Source organism: Balaenoptera acutorostrata, chromosome 3 (genome assembly GCF_949987535.1).
Source record: "Balaenoptera acutorostrata chromosome 3, mBalAcu1.1, whole genome shotgun sequence".
Classification (NCBI taxonomy): domain Eukaryota; kingdom Metazoa; phylum Chordata; class Mammalia; order Artiodactyla; family Balaenopteridae; genus Balaenoptera; species Balaenoptera acutorostrata.
Genome location: NC_080066.1, coordinates 30,189,475 through 30,211,913, shown reverse-complemented (window position 1 = coordinate 30,211,913; position 22,439 = coordinate 30,189,475). Strand labels below are relative to the sequence as shown.

General features: G+C 43.5%; 1 protein-coding gene across 5 annotated transcripts in view; it reads right to left on the bottom strand.

The window, feature by feature from the left end:
* The window catches only part of DIP2C (disco interacting protein 2 homolog C), a 378,709-nt gene that overhangs the window by 84,623 nt on the left and 271,647 nt on the right, over positions 1-22,439 (bottom strand). For all 5 annotated transcript variants that reach the window (XM_057542779.1, XM_057542780.1, XM_057542781.1 and 2 more), the window contains 4 exons: positions 21,204-21,268; positions 18,367-18,460; positions 18,164-18,283; positions 16,527-16,641 (listed from right to left, as the gene is read on the bottom strand). In XM_057542779.1, the coding sequence (XP_057398762.1) occupies positions 16,527-16,641; positions 18,164-18,283; positions 18,367-18,460; positions 21,204-21,268 (394 nt within the window). The remainder of the gene's footprint in view (positions 1-16,526; positions 16,642-18,163; positions 18,284-18,366; positions 18,461-21,203; positions 21,269-22,439) is intronic.

Below are 22,439 nucleotides of genomic sequence, written 5' to 3'. Positions count from 1 at the left end.
GAAACACAAAAGACCTCAAATAGCCAAAGCAATCTTGAGAAAGAAAAACGGACCTGGAGGAATCAGGCTCCCTGACTTCAGACTATACTACAAAGCTACAGTAATCAAGAGAGTATGGTACTGGCACAAAAACAGAAATACAGATCAATGGAACAGGATAGAAAGCCCAGAGATAAACCCACGCACATAGGGTCACCTTATCTTTGATAAAGGAGGCAAGAATATACAATGGAGAAAAGACAGCCTCTTCAATAAGTGGTGCTGGAAAAACTGGACAGCTACATGTAAAAGAATGAAATTAGAACACTCCCTAACACCACACACAAAAATAAACTCCAAATGGATTAAAGACCTAAATGTAAGGCCAGACACTGTAAAACTCTTAGAGGAAAACATAGGCAGAACACTCTATGACATAAATCACAGCAAGATCCTTTTTGACCCACCTCCTAGAGAAATGGAATAAAAACAAAAATAGGGCTTCCCTGGTGGCGCAGTGGTTGAGAATCTGCCTACCAATGCAGGGGACACGGGTTCGAGCCCTGGTCTGGGAAGATCCCACATGCCGCGGAGCAACTAGGCCCGTGAGCCACAATTACTGAGCCTGCGCATCCGGAGCCTGTGCTCCGCAACAAGAGAGGCCGCGATAGTGAGAGGCCCGTGCACCGCGATGAAGAGTGGCCCCCACTTGCCACAACTAGAGGAAGCCCTCGCACAGAAACGAAGACCCAACAAAGCCATAAATAAATAAATAAAATTAAAAAAAAAAAAACAAAAATAAACAAAGGGGACCTAATGAAACTTAAAAGCTTTTGCACAGCAAAGGAAAACATAAACAAGACGAAAAGACAACCCTCAGAATGGGAGAAAATATTTGCAAACGAAGCAACTGACAAAGGATTAATCTCCAAAATTTACAAGCAGCTCATGCAGCTCAATATCAAAATAACAAACAACCCAATCCAAAAATGGGCAGAAGACCTAAATAGACATTTCTCCAAAGAAGATATACAGAGACACATGAAAGGATGCTCAACATCACTAATCATTAGAGAAATGCAAATCAAAACTACAATGAGGCATCACCTTACACCAGTCAGAATGGCCATCATCAAAAAATCTACAAACAATAAATGCTGGAGAGGGTGTGGAGAAAAGGGAACCCTCTTGCACTGTTGGTGGGAATGTAAATTGATACAGCCACTATGGAGAACAGTATGGAGGTTCCTTAAAAAACTAAAAATAAAACTACCATTCGACCCAGCAATCCCACTACTGGGCATATATCCTGAGAAAACCATAATTCAAAAAGAGTCATGTACCACAATGTTCACTGCAGCTCTATTTACAATAGCCAGGGCAGGGAAGCAACCTAAGGGTCCATCCACAGATGAATGGATAAAGAAGATGTGGCACATGTATACAACAGAATATTACTATGCCATAAAAAGAAACGAAATTGAGTTATTTGTAGTAAGGTGGATGGACCTAGAGTGAAATAAGTCAGAAAGAGAAAAACAAATACCCTATGCTAACACATATATATGGAATCTAAAAAAAAAAAAAGGGTTCTGAAGAACGTAGGAGAAGGACAGGAATAAAGATGCAGACGTAGAGAATGGACCTGAGGACACGGGGAGGGGGAAGGGTAAGCTGGGACGAAGTGAGAGAGCGGCATGGACATATATACACTACCAAATGTAAAATAGCTTTTGGGAAGCAACCGCATAGCACAGGGAGATCAGCTCAGTGCTTTGTGACCACCTAGAGGGGTGGGATAGGGAGGGTGGGAGGGAGACGCAGAGGGAGGAGGTATGGGGATATATGTATTATGTATAGCTGATTCACTTTGTTACACAGCAGAAACTAACACACCATTGTAAAGCAATTATACTCCAATAAAGATGTTAAACAAAAAAAAAAGTGCGCCTGTTTTCGTTTTAAAAAGCCACATGAAAGCAAAATGCTGGACCAGCCCAGACATATCCCAAGTACGGGAAGATTGAAGAACTGATCTGTGGTGACCGGCAAGTACTGCACACGAGAAGCCAGAGGGAGAAGTTCCTTTACGACCCAAGAGTGTACAGTTTGTCTTAGTTACGAGATTCACTTTCCTACGTTTAATAACAGTAAGAATCAATATTTAAATACCTTAAAATCATGAACTCCATTTGCTACCGGAAATTTTCAATTACATCTGTAAAATGGTAGTTATGGAAGACTGAGTTTACTCACCTAAAATGTAAACTGATGGCACTAATCTGGCATTACCATAACCTACGCTGTGTATTTATATTTATTAGAGTCCCCTGCTAGTCAGAGACACTCAGACACCTGGGTTCTCCCTTGGCAGATTTGCAAAACACATGCAAGAAGGCAGAACAGAAGCACCTGAATTCCTAGGCACAGTACTTGGCCTCGTTGCCCCGCTCACTCAGACAACTGCATTCCCTGTTCTGTCCCACAACCTCTCTTCAGGACCTGCTTGCCGACAGCCCCTCCCTCCTGATGGGAGAGTTGTGCTCAGTTGGTGTTTCATGTGCCGGAACAGTCCTGAGCCCTTTACACACTGACTTACTCACTACCACGAACCTGCATAGGCACTACTATTCTCCCATTTCACAGATTAGAAAACCAAGGCACAGAAATGCGAACTTAGTTGCCTGTGTGAGTGGTGGGGCTTGGGGGGATTCAGACCCACAGCAGAGCCCCTGCCCAACCATCCTGTCTCCTTTCCCAACACTTTCCCTGCCTCTGGCCTAGAAGACCAAGCACTTTTTAGATCACTGGAAGTTTTCTTTTCGTGAACTTTTAAAACAGCAATATGAGTAACATGTGAGCACACCCTTCGGATGGACAAAGCAAGCACTGTACAAGAACACACAGCAAAAGGCGAAAGACCCTGCTTATCCTCCAGCCCCTCCAGACCCACTCCCTCCCCTAGGCAGCCACTACCCACACTAAATATGAAGTTCCAGCCTCTTTAATACCCATTTACCTATAAAATACGTGCATACACAAATGTATTTACATCCACAGAGAAGCAGGACCGCAACATGCACATTCTTCTGCAACTTGCTTTTGTCACCAAATACCTTGCAGATCTTCCCACAGGAGTGTGTGCATGTGAACATATATAGTATGCGTACTGGACACACCAATGAATTGACTTGTTTTAATTATTAGATGGTGTTCAGTAATATGAATATATGTTTATTTTATTTCATTTCATTTGTATGCATTTGGAAATATTTCTGTAAGACACATATCTAGAAAGGGGAAGGAGGAGTTAAAGAGCATATACATTTAAAATTTTAATAAAGCCTAAATACCTTCCCAAAAGATTAGGTCATTTTGCAATCCCACTAAGAGTGGATGAGTATCATTACTTTTTCACTCACTAGACATGTCTATTGCACCGTGGATGTTTACGAGTGTTACGAGTGTTAACTAATCTCTTTACAGCGACCCTGTGGGACAGACACAACTGTCCCCCACTCAAAGGCAGGAAGGGCATCGCCAAGGCAACAGCGGTGGGGCTGACCAGGCAGCATGCTCAGAATGGCTTCAGAACACCCGTGCCTTCCACCTCGGTGCTAAGCTGCCCTCAACCTTACCCGTTTCCACACACTCGTGCCGACACTGATCACCAACCTTATAACTGTTCCCAATATGGTGAGTAAAATGCATTCCTCATTGTTGTTTCAATTTGTATTTCCAGGATTATTAACCAAGTCAGATGATCTTTTTCTCCATTAACACCTTCCTAGGAAATAAAAAGTCCAAGGAGATAAACTAGGTGAGGGAGGAAAAACCAATCCCAACAAGCAAAATTCCTAGGAATTTCAGAACATCCACTTTCATGATCAAAAACAGTAGATTAAATAATGGCCAAGAGAGCCACAGACCCGTGTGTCAACTTTCAGGTTCAATTCCAAGGTGAACGGTGTGCTTGTGTCTCACAGAGAACACGAATTACAGGAGGAATCGTCCCGGCCATCTCAGGACTATGCAGAACTGGTCTTCACACTCTGAGAAAGCACACAGCTAGGAACGGCCGACACTGCTGTGGTGGCGAAAGGGGAAAAGACCAAGCTGAAGCCAAGGAAGAGGGGAGTCAGCTCAGCGCTCAGCCTCGCAAAGAACGAGCTGACGGGGATGGCCTTCAGTCGGGCAGTTTGCACCCACTGTCCACTTGTCATGCCATTTCCAGCCTCTGTAACACGCTCGATGTGCCTTGAGCTGATCATGCTTCTGCCAACGCCTGAAGAAAGAGCTCCTATACACGCAATGAACACATCAGCAGTTTGCAAACAGCTGGTGAGACTCAAATGTGCATCGATGCCAAGTAAGTGGGGTCAAGTCAGCAACAAGGGTTACGAGTATTTCCGCTGCCAGGATTCAACAGGGTAACTACACCTCTTTAGTGCCACCGCCATCCTCCAGGCCCTCGGACAGGCAGGACAACAAAGATACAAGGTTGAAACACAGTACTCCCCAAGTTATGAGTTACTTTAATGTAATGTTCTCCCTTTTCTCTGATGAAAGCATTAAAAAAAAAAACAACCCATTTTAAGAGCTATATAACATAGAAAGGAACGTTTTCCCTATATCACATCCTCACCTACCCAGTAAGTATGCAGTTATCAGATTTTTTTCCTGCTAAATATATTATTTAGAGAGGCTTAATTTTCTCCCAGCCAGAAAAGGGATCACACCATACAAATTGTTTACAAGCTGTGTTTTCCATTTGTCCTGGCTACTTTTCCACGTCAGAGGGCAATCAGTCAGAACCAGCAGGGAAACAGCCTGCAAGTCCAGGAGGCTGCTTCCCAGAGTCCACTCTCTGTGCATCTCAGTCTCCACCAAAGCAAACTTCTGTGTGCAATTCAGTCAAACACCAAACACAGCAGAACAGACTCAAACACACGTGGTCAAGACAAGATAACACGGTTACTCTGCTCTTTACTGCTACTTCATTAAGTCATTTTAATTTAGATGATTATCATCTCCAAACTATTTCGTGTTTGAGAAGTTTTAAAATTTTATCTAAATTTTTAGATAAAATGACAAACAACACATTTTTTATCTTCTTGTGTTTTAAAAATAAGATTATGGCTCTCCAAACTCTGACTTTTTTGGGCAGTCAAAAACATTCTTGAGGGCTTCCCTGGTGGCGCAGTGGTTGAGAATCTGCCTGCCAATGCAAGGCACACGGGTTCGAGCCCTGGTCTGGGAAGATCCCACATGCCGCGGAGCAACTGGGCCCGTGAGCCACAGTTACTGAGCCTGAGCGTCTGGAGCCTGTGCTCCACAACAAGAGAGGCCGCGACGGTGAGAGGCCCGCGCACCGCGATGAAGAGTGGCCCCCACTTGCCGCAACTAGAGAAAGCCTTCGCACAGAAACTAAGACCCAACACAGCCAAAAATAAACTAAAAAAAAAAAAATTCTTGAAAACCCCACTTCAATTCATAGGCTGTGTTAACTGTTTTTTCACTCTGGATCACTGGTTGGTTTGCCCCTGTCAGAAACCATCAAATTTCAGTGTCAGATGGGTGCTATATGCTGAGTACAGTGCCATGTTTGGTGTCTTTGCCCGTGGTTTTTGACCAGCTTTCTAATTTCTGGGTTAGATGTTTTCAAAGTGGAAAATATTTATGGTGGCAAGGGGGTATCTTCATCATTCTTTGGAATTACTGTTTTAATTACTGTGTTATATAATTATTACCTTTTTATCACCAAAGTGTCAAGGTATTGAAATAATACCTTGCAGTTAAAAGGGCTACATAAAGTTTTTTTTTAGTTCAATCAACATTATCACAATGTAGATTTTAAAAAATAGACTCTATCATCTATATTCTAGAGACAGAGACATAATCAGACAGTGACCAAGGAGAAACCCCCCAGTTTTGTAATTGTACTGATGAGTTTAGGCATCACAAATCCATATTTCTCCAATAGTTTTTATTCTACAACTAATCTTCAGAGAAAAAGAAAATACAAAACATTTACCTGGACGATGACAATTTTAAAAAGATGGAAGCAGATTAAATACCTGGGTAAAAATAAGCCTCCCACAGGAAGCCAGGGCAGACTTCAGAGAGAAGCGTGGCTTCTGGTCATCACCCGGTGGACACGTGTGCAGGTGGGCACTTTAGATACGCGTGAGCAAGGGCACACAGGAAGACAAACACATGTAAATTCAGGCACACAGGAAGACAACATATGCATGAAGACAGACACACGTGCACTCAGACATGCATGGCGACGGACACTCACCAAGACGGACACATGTGAAGACAGGTACGTCTCCTGTCCTTGTTCCATCAAGTTCTCTGACTCAAACATCCTGCATAAGCCCCACTCATTTCCTGGGCTGACCTTTGTTTCCTCCTGGGAAGCATCCTTCCTGAGGGGAACGCTGACGGGGCGAGTCTTGGTGTCAGACATAGCCTGGGCAGCACACCTGGGGGCCCAGACCTCAGCCGGGCTCCTGTTGCCAGCTCTCCAGGGCACCTGCACGTCCTGCCCGTTTTCAAGCTGGAGGCCTAAGATGACCATGATCTCTGTGCACCCCAGAGCCTTCCACATTCCCTTTCATGTAGGTGAGAGGTGTTCCGCTGTCTTCAAGAAGAGTGACATCAAGATACTTAATGGCCATGGCCTCGGGCACCAACCCACCAGGCCCGGCGTCCACTCTGGCAGGACCAGCTCAGACCAGCTCGAGAAGGCTGGCCCTGCACGGCACTGCGGGCTTCCACCCAAACCCACCGACTGCCTATGCAGCTCTCTTATAACAACTCAGCTTGCAGATTTACAAACATTGTAACAGAAGAGAATCACAGAGTGATACGTGTTCAGAAGGGCCAAGGCCCTGTAAATCTGAGCAGTGGAGATGCATCTGCAATTTTTCTTCCCTGAGGACCATAGGCAACAACTGAGTGTCATTTTCTACTTAAGTGGATAAAAGCCAGGCGGGCAATCATCTGCTCCCAGCTCCTTACCGCAAGTTCAATCTCTTCTTCAACGCGGGGCAGAACAACCTGTCCTGGGAAGGTTATTCAAGCACAGGACACAAATGCTCAGATGACAGCGCAAAGGAAAACATCAGCCCCCAACCCCGTCTGAGTGAAGGGATCAGCAACAAAATAGGGTGACGTGGCAGCCTGCCACTCATGTTTTGTTTTTTTCCTTTTTCCTTTAAAGATCATCCTTTGAGTAGCAGACAGAGTGAGGACTGCAATGCTTCCCATGCTGACTTTATAACACTTAAGACAGCGTCCGTTTTGTCCTCACACCAAAATGCACAGGAGCAATGACTAGGCCTCCTGGACCCCGAGTCAAAACGGCTTGAATAGAATGGATCAAAGCTATTTTTACTTAATAACCTGGCCTCTGACTTCTTATGTGTGGAAAGTTCACTTCAAGTTTTAGGAAGAAAATAAGCACAAAGTATTACAAAATGGGTGTAAACACACAGGCTTATTTTCCAAAAGCAAGACTTTTTCCAACCTTTCTGTAGACACAGTCGTGTACATGAACACCAGGAACGGCGAATCTGCCCTCTATTCACAGGTCACAGAGAACAGCCCGCAGAGGAGGACGTTCACAAAAATGTAAGTGTGAGTGTTTTCATCAAGTTTGCTTGAAAATGATGTAAGCACGTAAGAAACAAGGGCAATGAAACAAACAGGTTCTAAACAGGAGTCTAGCATGTGTTTTTCTCCTAAAGATAGTCACCCCTGAAACAGAGCCCTTGTCACCCGCTTCACCTCCACGCAGAGCCTGAGAGCAACAGCCGGGTGCAGAGGCCATGCTCTGCACAACCAGCACTCAGTAGCTCCAACATGCAGCACGTGCATAATAACGAGATAAAAAGATGACAACCATCTCGGTGAGACTGAGAAACATGATCAAGGCGAGGGAATGGAACATGAAACAAGAAGCGACCAGGGGGCTATTTAAATTTTGATCACACCATTATTCCTATTTCTACTTAGAAGACTAAAATTGTACCTTTTTTTCATCTTTTCATCCCTGTCCCTCGGTTTACTCAGGAACCTGAGAGACGCCAATCACAAAACTGGTGGTCTGAGAAGACACCCCAGCCAACCAGGGCGGGCTGCTCTGGGGAGGGGCTGTGGAAGTCAGATGACTGGAGCCTGAGAGCTGTGCACGTGGGCCGGGGGCGATTTTACCGTATGTGCTCAGTGCAGAAAGTGAGATGGCAGAACCCATGTCCTCCTATGTTTATTTATGTCTGTGTTCTACTCAACTCCTGACTCTCCACGGCTGTGCATGCAACACATAAAGACCACACATGGCTCTGGGGAGCCTGGGCAGAAGCAAGTTTCCTGCACAAACTCTGGGGTCCAGAGCTTGCTCCTGTGGAACGGATGAAGCCCCTTCTTTCCCTGCCATTAGAACATCACCCTGACAGCCTCAGACTGCTGCTCAGACCCCACCTGCGTCCACGCCTTCTCCCCATCTCTCTCCCTCCTCCTCTCCCCCTCAACTTCCTCCTTCTTTCTCCCACTCCTTTCCCCTCCTCCCCCCCTTCCTCCCTCGTCTCAGCCTTTCTCATGACCAGCCTCATGGCGGCCGTGGAGGGTAAGGACACAGCTTTCTGCTGGTGCTGTTTTCTCAGGAGACCAGATTATGATACCGTAACTTTAGGCTATTAGCTGCACCTAGATCATCAAGTAAAATGAAAGCAAACAAAACCCCACATGACTACTATCAGGTAAAACTGCAAGGTAGCATTTTCCTGATTAGGTGGGTGTGCACATCCTGTACACAGACATGCGGGAAAAGGCTCAACTCTTCACAGCACTTGCTGCTGGTAAATTATGAAGGGTCATCGTAAGTGTCTGGCAAGGGACTTTTACTTCTCACTTTACATATTTTTAATTTTTCTTTCATTCATCTATTAACAAAATAATATACTAAGCACCAACTATTAACCAGACAGAGACAGAGAATAAACAATAATACACCAGTAGATCACACAGCGCATGAGAAAGTGGCAAATGCTGAGAGAGGGCATCACAATGAGTCACACAAGCATGGGAGGGGCGTGTTCACTCTTGGGGGGGTGGTCAGGGCAGGCCTCGCCGAGGTGAGCAAAGACAGAGCTCTGGCCACGCTACCCTGGGGCACACCAGGTAGAGCGGGCAGCAGAGACCAGGAGGTCTGGTTGCGGGGAGGGAGGATGGGGCAGTGGGAGAAGGGGCCAAGAGGGGGTGTGGCCAGACTGCATGGCCTTGTGGTTCCTGCAGGCTCTGGTCAGGAAGGAGAGCAGGCAGAAAGAAGGCTGGGAACCCCCATGAGGAGGCAGGAGAAACAGCTGGGCTTGGATGTTCCCTGGTGAATCAGATGGGATGTGAGAACAAGGCTGGAGGCCGGAGGGAGGTGTGGGGTATGTTTACACATGGCTCCACTGAATGGTAAGTAAGAGAGGATGATCACGGGGGTGGATGCTTAAACTAAAAATCGTGACCACTCTGTCCCCCACTCTCCTTCCCATGTGAAAGGAGAACTGAGTCCACAAACAGTGGCCAAGATCTAAAAGATGAAGACCAGCCCTCTGTCTTTGCATGCCCCTGGGTCTAACCTGAACTTCTCATGGACAGTGGACAGATGTGAAGCCTTGGGGGGGCGGGCAGTGGGAGCAGCAGGAGGGACAGTGGTTACACACAGCCTGGAGCAGACGTGGGTGTGGGCACCAGGGCCTGGTGTGTCAGACACAGGTAGGAGGCACAGGTATCCACGGCCTCATTTACAAGTGAAGAACCAGAGTGTCTCAGAGGCTAACTGGTCCATTAGAAAGTAAGTCTACAATCTGCCTTTTCTATCAGATAAGGTGGTTGTGAAAATCAAGATGAGAAGACTGAAAAGCACTCTTTCAAATGTACACAGTTCTGGACAAACTCAAGGTAAACAACACCACGGCGAACACCTGGCAAGCACTTGCTGGCATTGAAATGCACCCTGAACTCTGCCCCTAGGACCTCTCTCCTATTGGATATGGTGAGCATGAAGTTTGTCATTTCAAGTCACAACAAAAACCAAAATGGGTTGGCGGGTAGCACATTGGAGTATTAACCACTGTGAGAATCTCTGCATGTGGGAATTTGCCGGCTGTTTTGGGCCGGTCATCAGTGATGCTCTGTTCATTTTACGGCAGCGAAGTGAAGTACCACTTCCTGAGGCACTCCAGGCAGATGTGTGCTGCCTGCAGGCGCCGGGTCTCCAGAACCACAGGGCACCTCTAGGACACATCACCTGGCCAAAGCCACAAAAGAACAAGACAAAACCTCAGAAAAAGAACTACATGAAGCAGAGATAAGCAACTTACCAGACAGAGCTCAACCTAATGGTCATGAAGATGCTCACTAAACTCAGGAGAAGAATGGAGGAACTCAGTGGGAATTTCGATAAGGACACAGAAAATATAAAAAGAACCAAACAGAACTGAAAAATAACAGAAATCAAAAAAACACTAGAGGGACCCAAAAGCAGACCAGAGGATGAAGAATGGATCAGTCATCTGGAAAACTGGGTAGTAGAAATCATCCGATAGGAACAGCAAAAAGAAAAAAGAAAGAAAAAACATGAAGATGGTTTAAGGGGCCTCTGGGACAACATCAAGCACATGAACATTCACACTATGGGGTCCCAGAAGGAGAAGAGACAGAAAACCTAGCTGAAGAAATAATGGATGAGAACTTCCCTAATTTGGGAAAGGAAACAGACATCCTAGTCCAGGAAGCACAGAGGGTGTCAAGATGAATTCAAAGAGACCCACATCAAGACACATTATAATTAAAATGGCAAAGGTTAAAGATAAAGAGAGAATCTTAAAATCAGAAACAGAAAAGCAACTATTTACATGCACGGGAACCCATATAGACTATCAGCTGACTTGTCAGCAGAAACTCTGCAGCCCAGGGGTCTGGCAAGATATATTCTGAGTGCTAAAAGGAAATACTCAGAACCAAGAAGACTGTACCCACAAAGCTAACTAGAAACAAAAAATTATGAAAGGAAAAATCTCATTGGTAAAGGCAAACATACAGCAAAGGTAATGGATCAACCACCTGTGAAGGTAGTAGGAAGATTCAAAGACAAAAGTAGTAAAATCATCTACATCCACAATAAATAGTTCAGCAACACTAAAAATTAAAAAAATGTAAAATATGACATCAAAAACAAAATGGGGGCGAGTAAAAATGGAGTGCTTTTAGAATGTGCTCAAACTTAAGTGACCATCAACTTAAAACAGATGCATATATACACAGGTTGAAATATATGAACCTCATGGCAACCACAAACCAAAAACCTGTAACAGACAGGAGAATAAGGAGAAAGGAACGAAACATACCACACTGAAACAATTCCTTCTTTTGCTAATACCTTCTTACCCTACCCACCTCCTGCCTACAGAAACCTTCCATTTTGTACAACCCCTAGGAGCGTCTTTCCACTTGCTAGATGGGATGCAGCCCAATTCATGAATTGCTTAATAAAGCCAACTGGACCTTCAAATTAAAAAGAAACAAAGTTGGAAAGAATGCTGGTATGTCTCCCCAAAAGTGAATAATCCTTTTTATGAAGTGAGTGATCACAACTCAATGTCTCTGCTTTAGAAATCTGGATTTTTTTCTTTTTTTTTATTGACGTATAGTTGATTTACAATATCGTGTTAGTTTCCGGTGTACAGCAAAGTGATTCAGAGATATAAATACAGACACACACACACACACACACCCTTATTCTTTTCCAGATTCTTTTCCATTTTAGGTTATTACAAGATACTGAATATAGTTCCCTGTGCTATACAGTAGGTTTTGCTGTTTATTTTATGTAGTGTGTATCTGTTAATCTCCAAATCCTGATTTATCCCTCCCCCACCCCCTTCCCCTTTGGTAACAGTAAATTTGTTTTCTATGTCTGTGAGTCTGTTTCTGTTTTGTAAGTAAGTTCATTTTTATCATTTTTAAAGATTCCACATATAAGTGATATCATATGATATTTGTCTTTCTCTGACTTACTCCACTTAGTATGATAATCTCTAGGTCCATCCGTGTTGCTGCAAATGGCATTACTTCATTCTTTTTTTATGGTCGAGTAGTATTCCACTGTATATATGTACCACATCTTCTTTATCCATTCATCTGTCAATGGACACTTAGGCTGCTTTCATGTCTTGGTTATTATAAATAGTGCTGCAATGAACATTGGGGTGCATGAATCTTTTCAAGTTAAGAGTTTCTGTCTTTTCCAGATATATGTCCAGGAGTGGGATTAATTCTATTTTTAGTTTCCTAAGGAACCTCCATACTGTTCTCCAGAGTGGCTGCACGAATTTACATTCCCAGCAACAGTGTAGGAGGGTTACCTTTTCTCCACACTCTCTCCAGCATTTATTATTTGTAGACTTTTTGATGATGGTCATTCTGACCAGTATGAGGTGATACTTCCTTGTAGTTTTGGTTTGCATTCTCTAATAATTAGCGATGTTGAGCATCTTTTCACGTGCCTGTTGGCCATCTGTATGCCTTCTTCGGAGAAGTGTCTATTTAGGTCTTCTGCCCATTTTTTGATTGGGTTGTTCATTTTTTTGATATTGAGCTGTATGAGATGTTTGTTTATTTTGGAAATTAATCCCTTGTCGGTTGCATCATTTGCAAATATTTTCTCCCAGTCAGTAGGTTGTCTTTTTGTCTTGTTTATGGCTTCCTTTGCTGTGCCAAAGCTTTTAAGTTTAATTAGGTCCCATTTGCTTATTTTTGTTTCTATTTCCATTATTCTAGGAGACAGATCCAAAAAGATATTGCTGCAATTTATATCAAAGAATGTTCTACCCATGTTTTCCTCTAGGAGTTTTATAGTATCTGGTCTTACATTTAGGTCTTTAATCCATTTTGAGTTTATTTTTGTATATGGTGTTAGAGAATGTTCTAATTTCATTCTTCTACATGTAGCTGTCCAGTTTTCCCCGCACCACTTATTGAAGAGACTGTCTTTTCTCCATTGTATATGCTTGCTTCCTCTGTCATAGATTAATTGACCAAAGGTGCATGGGTTTATTTCCTGGCTAATTTGCCTAGTTTTGCTAATAAACTTTTAATCTTTTTAAAGAAAGATTTTTATAAAAGATTTTTAAACATGTTTAAAGAAACAATTAAAAATCCTTTGCTTCTTCCTGCCTGCTGATCCACATAGCAGAGGCACATGTGCTGGTCTGAGAAGAGGCTGAAGACCTCAGGTTTACCTTGCTTTCTGGAGGGCTTTCTACTGAAACTTGTCAATACCCTGCTTATATAAACCACAAATTGCCAAAGCTCTGAATCTCCTATTGTCTATATTTTGTCTGTTTGGAACTATTTATTAGACTAGAAAAGCACCTCTTTTTCTTCATGTATAAAATGAAACCAGATGAACATCCTTCTAGCACTAAAGCTCTAGGTTGACTACATTTAAGTGCATTCATTATATGCATCTTACTTTTTCTCTGAAAATAAGAGCTTTACCACTAGACAATAAAAATTCCATTCATTACTTTGGCCCACAGATAAAGTCCTCTTAACGAAGAAAATTTATTTGAAGAAAATAAGACCTGATGTTGGGTCTCATTCAATTCATGCACATCATTTATTACTGAAGGGCAGGGATAACATTCCGTAAACTAATGGAGATCTCAAACTATTTATTAGCTTATTTGATGCTAATGAGCTGACAGTATTGGCTTCTTGATAATGGCACATAACCTGAAAAACTGAATAACAGCAGCCACAACTGGAAGATCATGAAGAAGATTTAAAAGATCTTTTTTTTTCTGTAAGAAGAATAATTCACTTGTCCACCGTTTGAAACTAAGAAGCCTACTTTTTCTTCATTTGTCCTCCCTATGAGTATCCCTGTCCCTAAAAAATAACTTAAAGGTTAAAAAACTTATTAGGAAAATATAACTGATACAATGTTATAAATGGTTACTCCTATATGAAGATAGTTTTTACAAGTTTGAAAGCTTTTTGTATATACTGTTAACAGCGTGGACTGCACTTATATCAGCTAGATATAAGAGTCAGATGTGAGGCAGCGCCTATTAACATCATTTTTTCTTTTTTTGTCTAAGCTGTAAGAAACGCCAATTCTCAAGTCCTACTTTTAAATTTAAATAAGCGGCATTTAATTCTAATGACATTCTCAGACGTCAGTCAGGAGGCTGTGTTAAAATGAGGTCTTGCCTGCACTTCTAAATTGCCTTGGCTGGGGACTACAGCTCAATGGAGTAGCAGGTTATGGTCAGCTCTATTGAGTATGTTCTTATGTACCTTATAAGAATGTAAATCAAACAACAAAAATCTGAATTTGAACAAATTAAATACCATTTTTTTTCATGTCATCTTCAAAAAAAAACCTCCTTTGCTCATCCCTTCACCCTCTGCCAATCAACTCTGGCATAATCTATACAACATATCTTAAAGGCACAGAGAATACACTTTTAGGAAAAGCAAATGAGCAAATCATTTGATCATAACAAGTCTACATGAATGAATCATTCATTCTGTGAATCATCTGTGGCAATGGTACTATTTCACAGAACTGTGGAATCTTAAAAATTTACAGGTAGAAGGAAATTGAGAGATTACTGAGTCCAAGCCCCTTGTTTCTTGGTGGAAGAAACCGAGGCCCTGGAGAGAAGGAATGTGCCCAGGATCGCGTGGCCAGCCACCAGCGGGCGGGGCTCAAACTGGGACTCCTGGCCCCAACATGCTTCCGGAGGCTGAGTCCCCCTTAGAGTCAAATTAGACACATACTTGAATACTGATTTCTGCAGGACAATGTGATGGCAAATCTGCTACTGCAATCCTGATGTGTTTTGTACTCCAAGGTTGGACATAAATGTCAGAAGATTATTTGTTGCAAACCTTCTCTTTTGGGGAAGACAATGCCATCCTTTAAAAAATGAAGACTGGATTCTGGTTAATGGTGCCGTATTTCCTCATCAATTTAAATTATGTTACAGACTTTTAATTTCTGCTTCACTCAAAATTAAAAGTTGCTTCTGGGGACTTCCCTGGTTGCGCAGTGGTTAAGAATCCACCTGCCAATGCAGGGGACACAGGTTTGGGCCCTGGTCCAGGAAGATCCCACATGCCGCAGAGCAACTAAGCCTGTGCACCACAACTACTGAGCCTGCGCTCTAGAGCCCACGAGCCACAGTTACTGAGCCAGCATGCCACAACTGCCAAGCCCACATTCCACAACTACCGAAGTCCTTGCTCCTAGAGCCCATGCTTCGCAACAAAAGAAGCCACTGAAATGAGAAGCCCACGCACTGCACCGAAGAGTAGCCCCTGCTCGCCGCAACTAGAGAAAGTCTGCGCGCAACAACAAAGACCCAACGCAGCCAAAAATAAATAAATAAATAAATTTATTTATTTATTTATTTTAAAAAAGTTGCCTCTGATACTTCAAAGATTTTCAATTTCTCAACCTGTTAGTCAGGTGGCCTGGTTAATTTCACATTAACAAACTCCTAAAGGCATCTGAAGGTGTCTCTTTTAAGGGCAATCTTTTCATGAATATTTTTGCAAATCCCAACCTTTCAGTAAAAAGAGAATTCATGCACTTTGTGCACCGAAAGCTCTGTCATCCTCTGCTACAACAGAGCACACTGGTGTGAGACGAAATAAAACATACTTAGAGACAGAACCCAAAGATGTTGGCGAATTAGTCATGTATAGGCTGCAAACGTCTGGGTGATGCAAACCCTCCTTTCTCAGGTTAGTGTGGATAACTGGGAGCTGCTGACGGTCAGACAGGCCGCTCTAGCCCTTCTCACCCTGGGCAGGGTGAGCTCTTATGAGCCGTAACCACGGCCTGTCCCTGACAGGCCCCAATGGCTCTGAAGCAGGCAGTGATGCAGGAGTGACCTAGGACCAAGGGCACTCACTGTGCTTGCTGGCCTTAGCAAGAGCCCCAGAAGCCCAGCCCCACACAGCAGGAGACTCCAGGCCCCAGAGCCCTCTGATGTGCTGCTGAGCTGCTCAAAAGCTCAGAAGACCAGTTTTTAAAGTGCAGTATGTGCAGTATTGCAGAAAATGAAGATGACATAAAACCCGCATGTCCAAGGGCACAGGGGTGGCCACAAAAATTTCGTTTCATCCAACATTTACTCTGTTCTACCCTCACGTTAAACCTGAGCCTAATACAAGCAAATGAAAATGTGCATAACCTGCCAGGACAAGGTTCACTGCTCAACGTGCCTGTGGACAGACTTCCACTCACTCGGGAATTACAGCGAACCTCCAGAGTGAAAAGTGAGTTTCTAACTAACGAATCTAGACTATTTAAGAGAATCCATTCTAGAATACACAAGAGTAAAACCTCATCTGGAAAAGCTGGGTCCTGTTTTTATTATCACACTAAGATGAACTGCGATGGCTCCGGGTCTCTGTTAGCTGCTGAATGAGACCCCTCCCCAGGCTGCCCACTTGCGTTAACACAGCAGTACCTCCTGATGGCCACGGTGAGAGCCTCTGGTGAGCTGGCGCACGGACAGATGACCTCCTGGCGTAGACCTTTACTTTGGAAGACGTTGAGAAACGCGTCACAGGAAGAAATAGACCCTAGAGGGAAAGGGGGGATGATAATCAGACAGGTGAAGCAATGTGAACAATTAAAAGTATCCCATAATATAAAATGCTTTTGAAGTTAGGATTTAGGCACATGTGGAGTTAGGCAGCATGGAAAAATACTTCATTTAATATATAACTTATCACTCGTGTTACAATGAAAGATAATATTATTCTCAAACACAGAACTCGAGAATTTAAAAAATGCAACTTCTATACTTAAAACCTTTTTGCTGACTGAAGAACTTAACTTTAGTAACTTTTCTGAGACATGTTCTACCATTTTCAACATGCATGTTCCAAGAAATGAGTAAATCTAAACCCAACTAAATGAAGAAAACATTTCTCTATATTAATATGAGTGATGAGATCAAGGTATAATTACTAGGAACCTAACAGCTTAACTAGTGCCTAATACAAGTTTACCTTGCTTCCTGCAAGACATATTACTCTGCAGAGTTATGGGTAAAACCAATTGTGTATTAAACATTTCACATTAACAAACTCCTAAAAGCATCAGAAGGTGTCTCTTTTAAGGGCAATCTTTTCATGAATATTTTTGCGAATCCCAACCTTTCAGTAAAAAGAGCAGAACTCATGCACTTTGTGCACCGAAAGCTCTGTCATCCACTGCTACAACAGAGCACACTGGTGTGACACGAAATAAAACATACTTAGAGACAGAAAGCTAAAACTGTGTATTTATGGAGTTATTTTGTAAATGGAAGAATCATTTATAAAACTAATACAAAATCACCTGTTTGCAAGTCCACTTTTGCATATCAGACGTTCTTTAAGAAAGTATATACTGCTTTAATTTCCAAATATACATGCTGCAGAGTTTACAAATGTGGTCAGAAACATACATTGTATGTTTCTGTATACAACATATACAACATACATACATTGTTCATTCAGTTCATTCATTCACTTTGCTTCTCGCTTATATATTCTTCTCATAAAAAACAAGCTAGCTGGGTTTTTGTTTCAACTGACTGAAATATTTCTCAAGGTATATTAATAGTATTCTGTGGAACTGCTAATTTATTTTACCTAGGTAATTTCTGCTACAGGATTTGATAATAAAATTCCATTAAAAATGACAAATCAAATTTCCTGATCAATAAAACTACTATGGACCATAAAATAATAATAGTTAATATTTCTTGAGCGCTTATTATATCCCAAGGAACTGTACATAGGGATTGCTTCATTTAATCCTCATAAAATCTGATGACTGGGTACCATCTTGCAGCTAAAAAAAGGAGAAGAATTTTAACAAGTAAGTTATGTTCTCTTCAGAATCAGGAAGTGGAAGGGCTAGGACTCAACCCCAGGGCTGTGTCTGGACCTTCAGGCCCTGGTGCCCGTAGGCTACGCTAAGTAATACTGTTTGGCTATTATCTTAAGACCACTTCTTCACTAAGGTAAAGACTAGAAAAGGGAAAAATCAAACCCCAGAGAATGAAACCTGGAGAATGAGGCCCCCTCCTGCCTGCCTGGTGCCTTCACTTACAGGGATTTGCGCCGTCGGCCACTATCAGCATCCGGAGAGAGGAGAGGTTGATGTCTCTCTGATCCCTGTGCGCCACCAATGCCCAGTGCATGTCCCTGGATTTGACACAGGCCACTTTTGCTGAAGGAGAAGCAGGGGGGAAGTGAGTCACCGCCTGTGCCGCTGGATGGCGTGACATTAAAGGGGCAGCCTCAGCAACGCACCTTTGTACTGGCAGACCTTCTGAATCCAGGACAGCGGGTTCACCTTCATCAGCGAGTACGGGATGCTGATCACGTGCATCATGTTCATGACGCTCTGAAAGCATGACACTGGGCAGTGAGCCGGGGAGGGCTCCATGTGGGACTCACCCTGCTGCCAGGGGCTCCCTGGCGGGGGGGTGGGGACCACATGGGCATCTCACTGGGGATGATCCTTTAAGAGGCTGTGGGAGTGGAGGAGACTTCTCAAAGCTTGTCTAGTCCTCCCGACTCCTGCTTCTACTGATACAATGAAAGAATCTAAGTCCAATGGAAGCAACCTAAATGTCCATCAACAGATGAATGGATAAAGAAGATGTGGCACATATATACAATGGAATACTACTCAGCCATAAAAAGAAACGAAATTGAGTTATCTGTAGTGAGGTAGATGGACCTAGACACTGTCATACAGAGTGAAGTAAGTCAGAAAGAGAAAAACAAATACCGTATGCTAACACATATATGTGGAATCTAAAAAAAAAAAAAAAAAAAAAAAAAGGTTCTGAAGAACCTACGGACAGGACAGGAATAAAGATGCAGACATAGAGAATGGACTTGAGGACACGGGGAGGGGGAAGGGTGAGCTGGGATGAAGTGAGAAAGTGGCATGGACATATATACACTACCAAATGTAAAATAGCTAGCTAGTGGGAAGCAGCCGCACAGCACAGGGAGATCAGCTCAGTGCTCTGTGTCCACCCAGAGGGGTGGGATAAGGAGGGTGGGAGGGAGATGCAAGAGGGAGGAGATATGGGGATGTATGTATATGTATAGCTGATTCACTCTGTTATACAGCAGAAACTAACACACCATTGTAAAGCAATTATACTCCAATAAAGATATTAAAAAAAAAAAAGAATCTAAGTCTAAATCCTTTTCTTATAAAAACTTAAGTTGAATGATCATTTTTTTATTGGCCTTTCAGTCTTGAAGCTTAATTCTCTCTGGTGTATTCTACTCATTTTTATTCACAAAATTAATTTCCTTTATTAAATGTTACACTGAAATCTAAGGAGCAGTGGAAAGTTGTCTTAACCCCCTCACTCTTCCATCTACCCTGGCTCATGCAGACCAGGACCCGTAAAAGGTTTCTTTCTTTAAAACGGATGACAAAAACTAACTTTTTAAGTAAATGGTCAGTCCTCACACATTGCAGCTGGGACTCATACACCTGAGTGGCTGCACGTGCAGACCTGGCAGGACGGGACCACAACATGGGGAGCACTGGACAAGATCCCCCCTGGTCGGCTCTGCCCCCGCTGTGGGTGGAGGTGGAGAGAGAGGGCACGGCCGCTCTGCAGAGCGCCGGTCTAGCTCAGAAGCTCTGCAGGAAGATGAGCACGTGCACCCTCCCCCGCACGGGTGAGCATGCTCACCGCTAGCACTCACCTCGCGCTTGCCCCCCATTCCATACTGGGGGTGGGAGCATCTTTCACCATAAAGAAGATAAGATGCCTTGGAAGAGTGCGTGCTGCCTAGCCAGAGACCTGTCTCGCTCTAGAAGGTGGCAGCCAGAGACAGACTCAGAAACCGCCAATTCCGGAGGCAGTAATCCAGAGCATCAGTAAGCAGGCGGGTGACCACGTCAACAAGATCTATCACAGAGCTCTTGAAAGCAAGATTGTCACGAGAAAACTCTGATGGCAACGGTCATCAAGCAAGTAGATGGGCCAGGCACTCACTGAACATTAAGCCACGTGGTTCTCACACGGTCAACATTCCCATTGGACAGATAGGAAAACCGAGGTGCAGAGTGACTCAGGCAACAGACGATTCTTGGGCACAGGAGCAGGTGACATGCCCAGAGTCACAAGCTACAGAAGGAAGGACCAACGTCCAACCTGGGTTCTCTGAGGCTGTGCTCTTCCCATGAGACCAGCAGGCCACGGGGAATGCATGTGGGGCTGTGTTTCTGTCTCACCGACTAGTGTCCGGACGGTAACAGAAGGAAGCTGGCTGGGCCAGAGCCCCAAATCTTTGTCTATATGATGTCTGCGTAAATTCTGGTTTATCAAGAAATAACAAATCCCTCTTTTTATAGTTATGTTCCTATCACTCATGTAAAACTACTAGAATTTTTTGCTTCTAAAAAGATATAAAGTTTCAGCATAAGAAACTTAAAAAGAAAAACAGGTGGTGGAAATCATCACATATGAAACAGACATAGGGAGATTCTAAGCAGTGATGCTACACATACTTCTTAAGTGCTAAGCGTATCTTAATAATAAGGTTATCCCTCTATTAAAAGTGCCTACAGCTTTGAATGGTCATCACTTCTCAAGTGGCACTAACAAAAACGAGACATACATTCTCTGCAACTCGTGTTGAATTTTTGGCCAAGGGGAAATCTCAAAGTACTTTTCCCCCTGCAGCATAATTCCCAAAACGTTCATTAAACAATGATTCACAGAAAGATAAAACAAGAATTTTGTAGCCATATCAGATGTATGGGCAAAGTGACCCAAATGCAAGACATCAACGTTTCTGCACAATCTGAAATGCCAACCGTGGGAAGAAAGATCCTGAACTTCCCTGAGCCTAAAAAGGCCGCTCTCTCTCGCAGCCGCAGCCTCAGAGCGTGGGCCCATGATGCAGGCAAGCAGCTACTGACCCACTGGTTTGCTGAGCTCCTAGAAGTTACATTAACTTAAGACTTCTAAAAATGGTAACTTTTCTGTATAATGTGGGAGGAAGGGGCTTATCCAAGCCGCTGTGTACGCAGATCATCATTCTAATCCCAACACTGAGCACGTTAAAAGTTAAACAGGACACTGCAGAGCAAGGGGCGTCTCACTTACTGTTAGGATTCCGTGCCAAAGCCCAACGTCTTTCTTGAAATCCAACACATTCACAATTGTTTCAGCTATACAAATAAAAAGAGTCAAAGATTTTAACGAAAGATGGTCACAGACCAAAGGACAAAAAAAATCCAGTATCACATCAGTGGGAAGTAATGAGTCTTAGAAAAACATCATTTCACTGTCTTTACAGAAATGCTGCAGCCTCCAATCAGACCCATTTAAAATGCTGGCCTGCCTGGGAAGCGTTTCTAGATGAGTATTCTGACACATAACTTAACAGCAATAGCTCTTCACAGCATCACTTAAAACGCCTTACTCCTTCTCCTTTTATATACTGGGTTGGCCAAAAAGTTCGTTTGGGTTTTAATGAACTATTTGGCCAACCCAATATTTGTTTTCCCGCTCCCTGCCTTTTTCTTTCTTAAAAGATTCTTTTCATTTCCATCACATGTTCTCCCAAGAGAGGGAAATGCTGTGTACTTGCAGGAGGAGGCGATTTCCAGCAAACCTGCCACTAGAATGCTCACCAAAGCTTCAGTACCAAGTGCCTCACCCCCTTTCAAAAAGGGACATTCAAAATACACAGCCTGTATTCTATCTTACGCAAGATTTTTAAAAGTGGAGAATCATGAAGCAAATATGTATCTATCTTCCCCAATCCCTGCAAGAGTGATGGCCCTGGACCTTTAGGAAATTAGGGCAAGGAATACAGGTCATGAGGTTGTGAGAAAAACTAGAACTAAAACTGAAAACAGTGACAAACAGGGTGGTGATCATTAGAGGCAGTGTGTCTCCACGTGTGAAAATGTCTGGGAAACCTGTCCAGGGACCAAACATCAGTGGAACATCTCCACGAGACAAGTGAACTGTTCTTAAAAAGGGAGACTGCCAGAAGGATGGGGAGAGAGAGAAAGCAAATGAGAACAGCGAAAAGAGAAAAGTGTCTCATCCACGGATCGTGACTGACGCTTGGGTACTGGGAAGAGACTCCAGTGTGGCGGGTGCCTGCGACGTGGCCAGTGCGGGGACCTGATGGCAGACACTCCAGCGGAGGGAGCTGTGGGTATGTGGGGTCTGATCCTTCCTTCCATGAGCCCGTCAGCGCTGTCAACAGTGGCTACCTCTGGTGACCCTAACTCTGTGCCTCCAGGACGACCCCAAACAGGGCAAAGAAAGCACATCATGGAAACCAACTCTTTGACTGTGAAATGCAGCCCCAGAATCCAAGTCAGG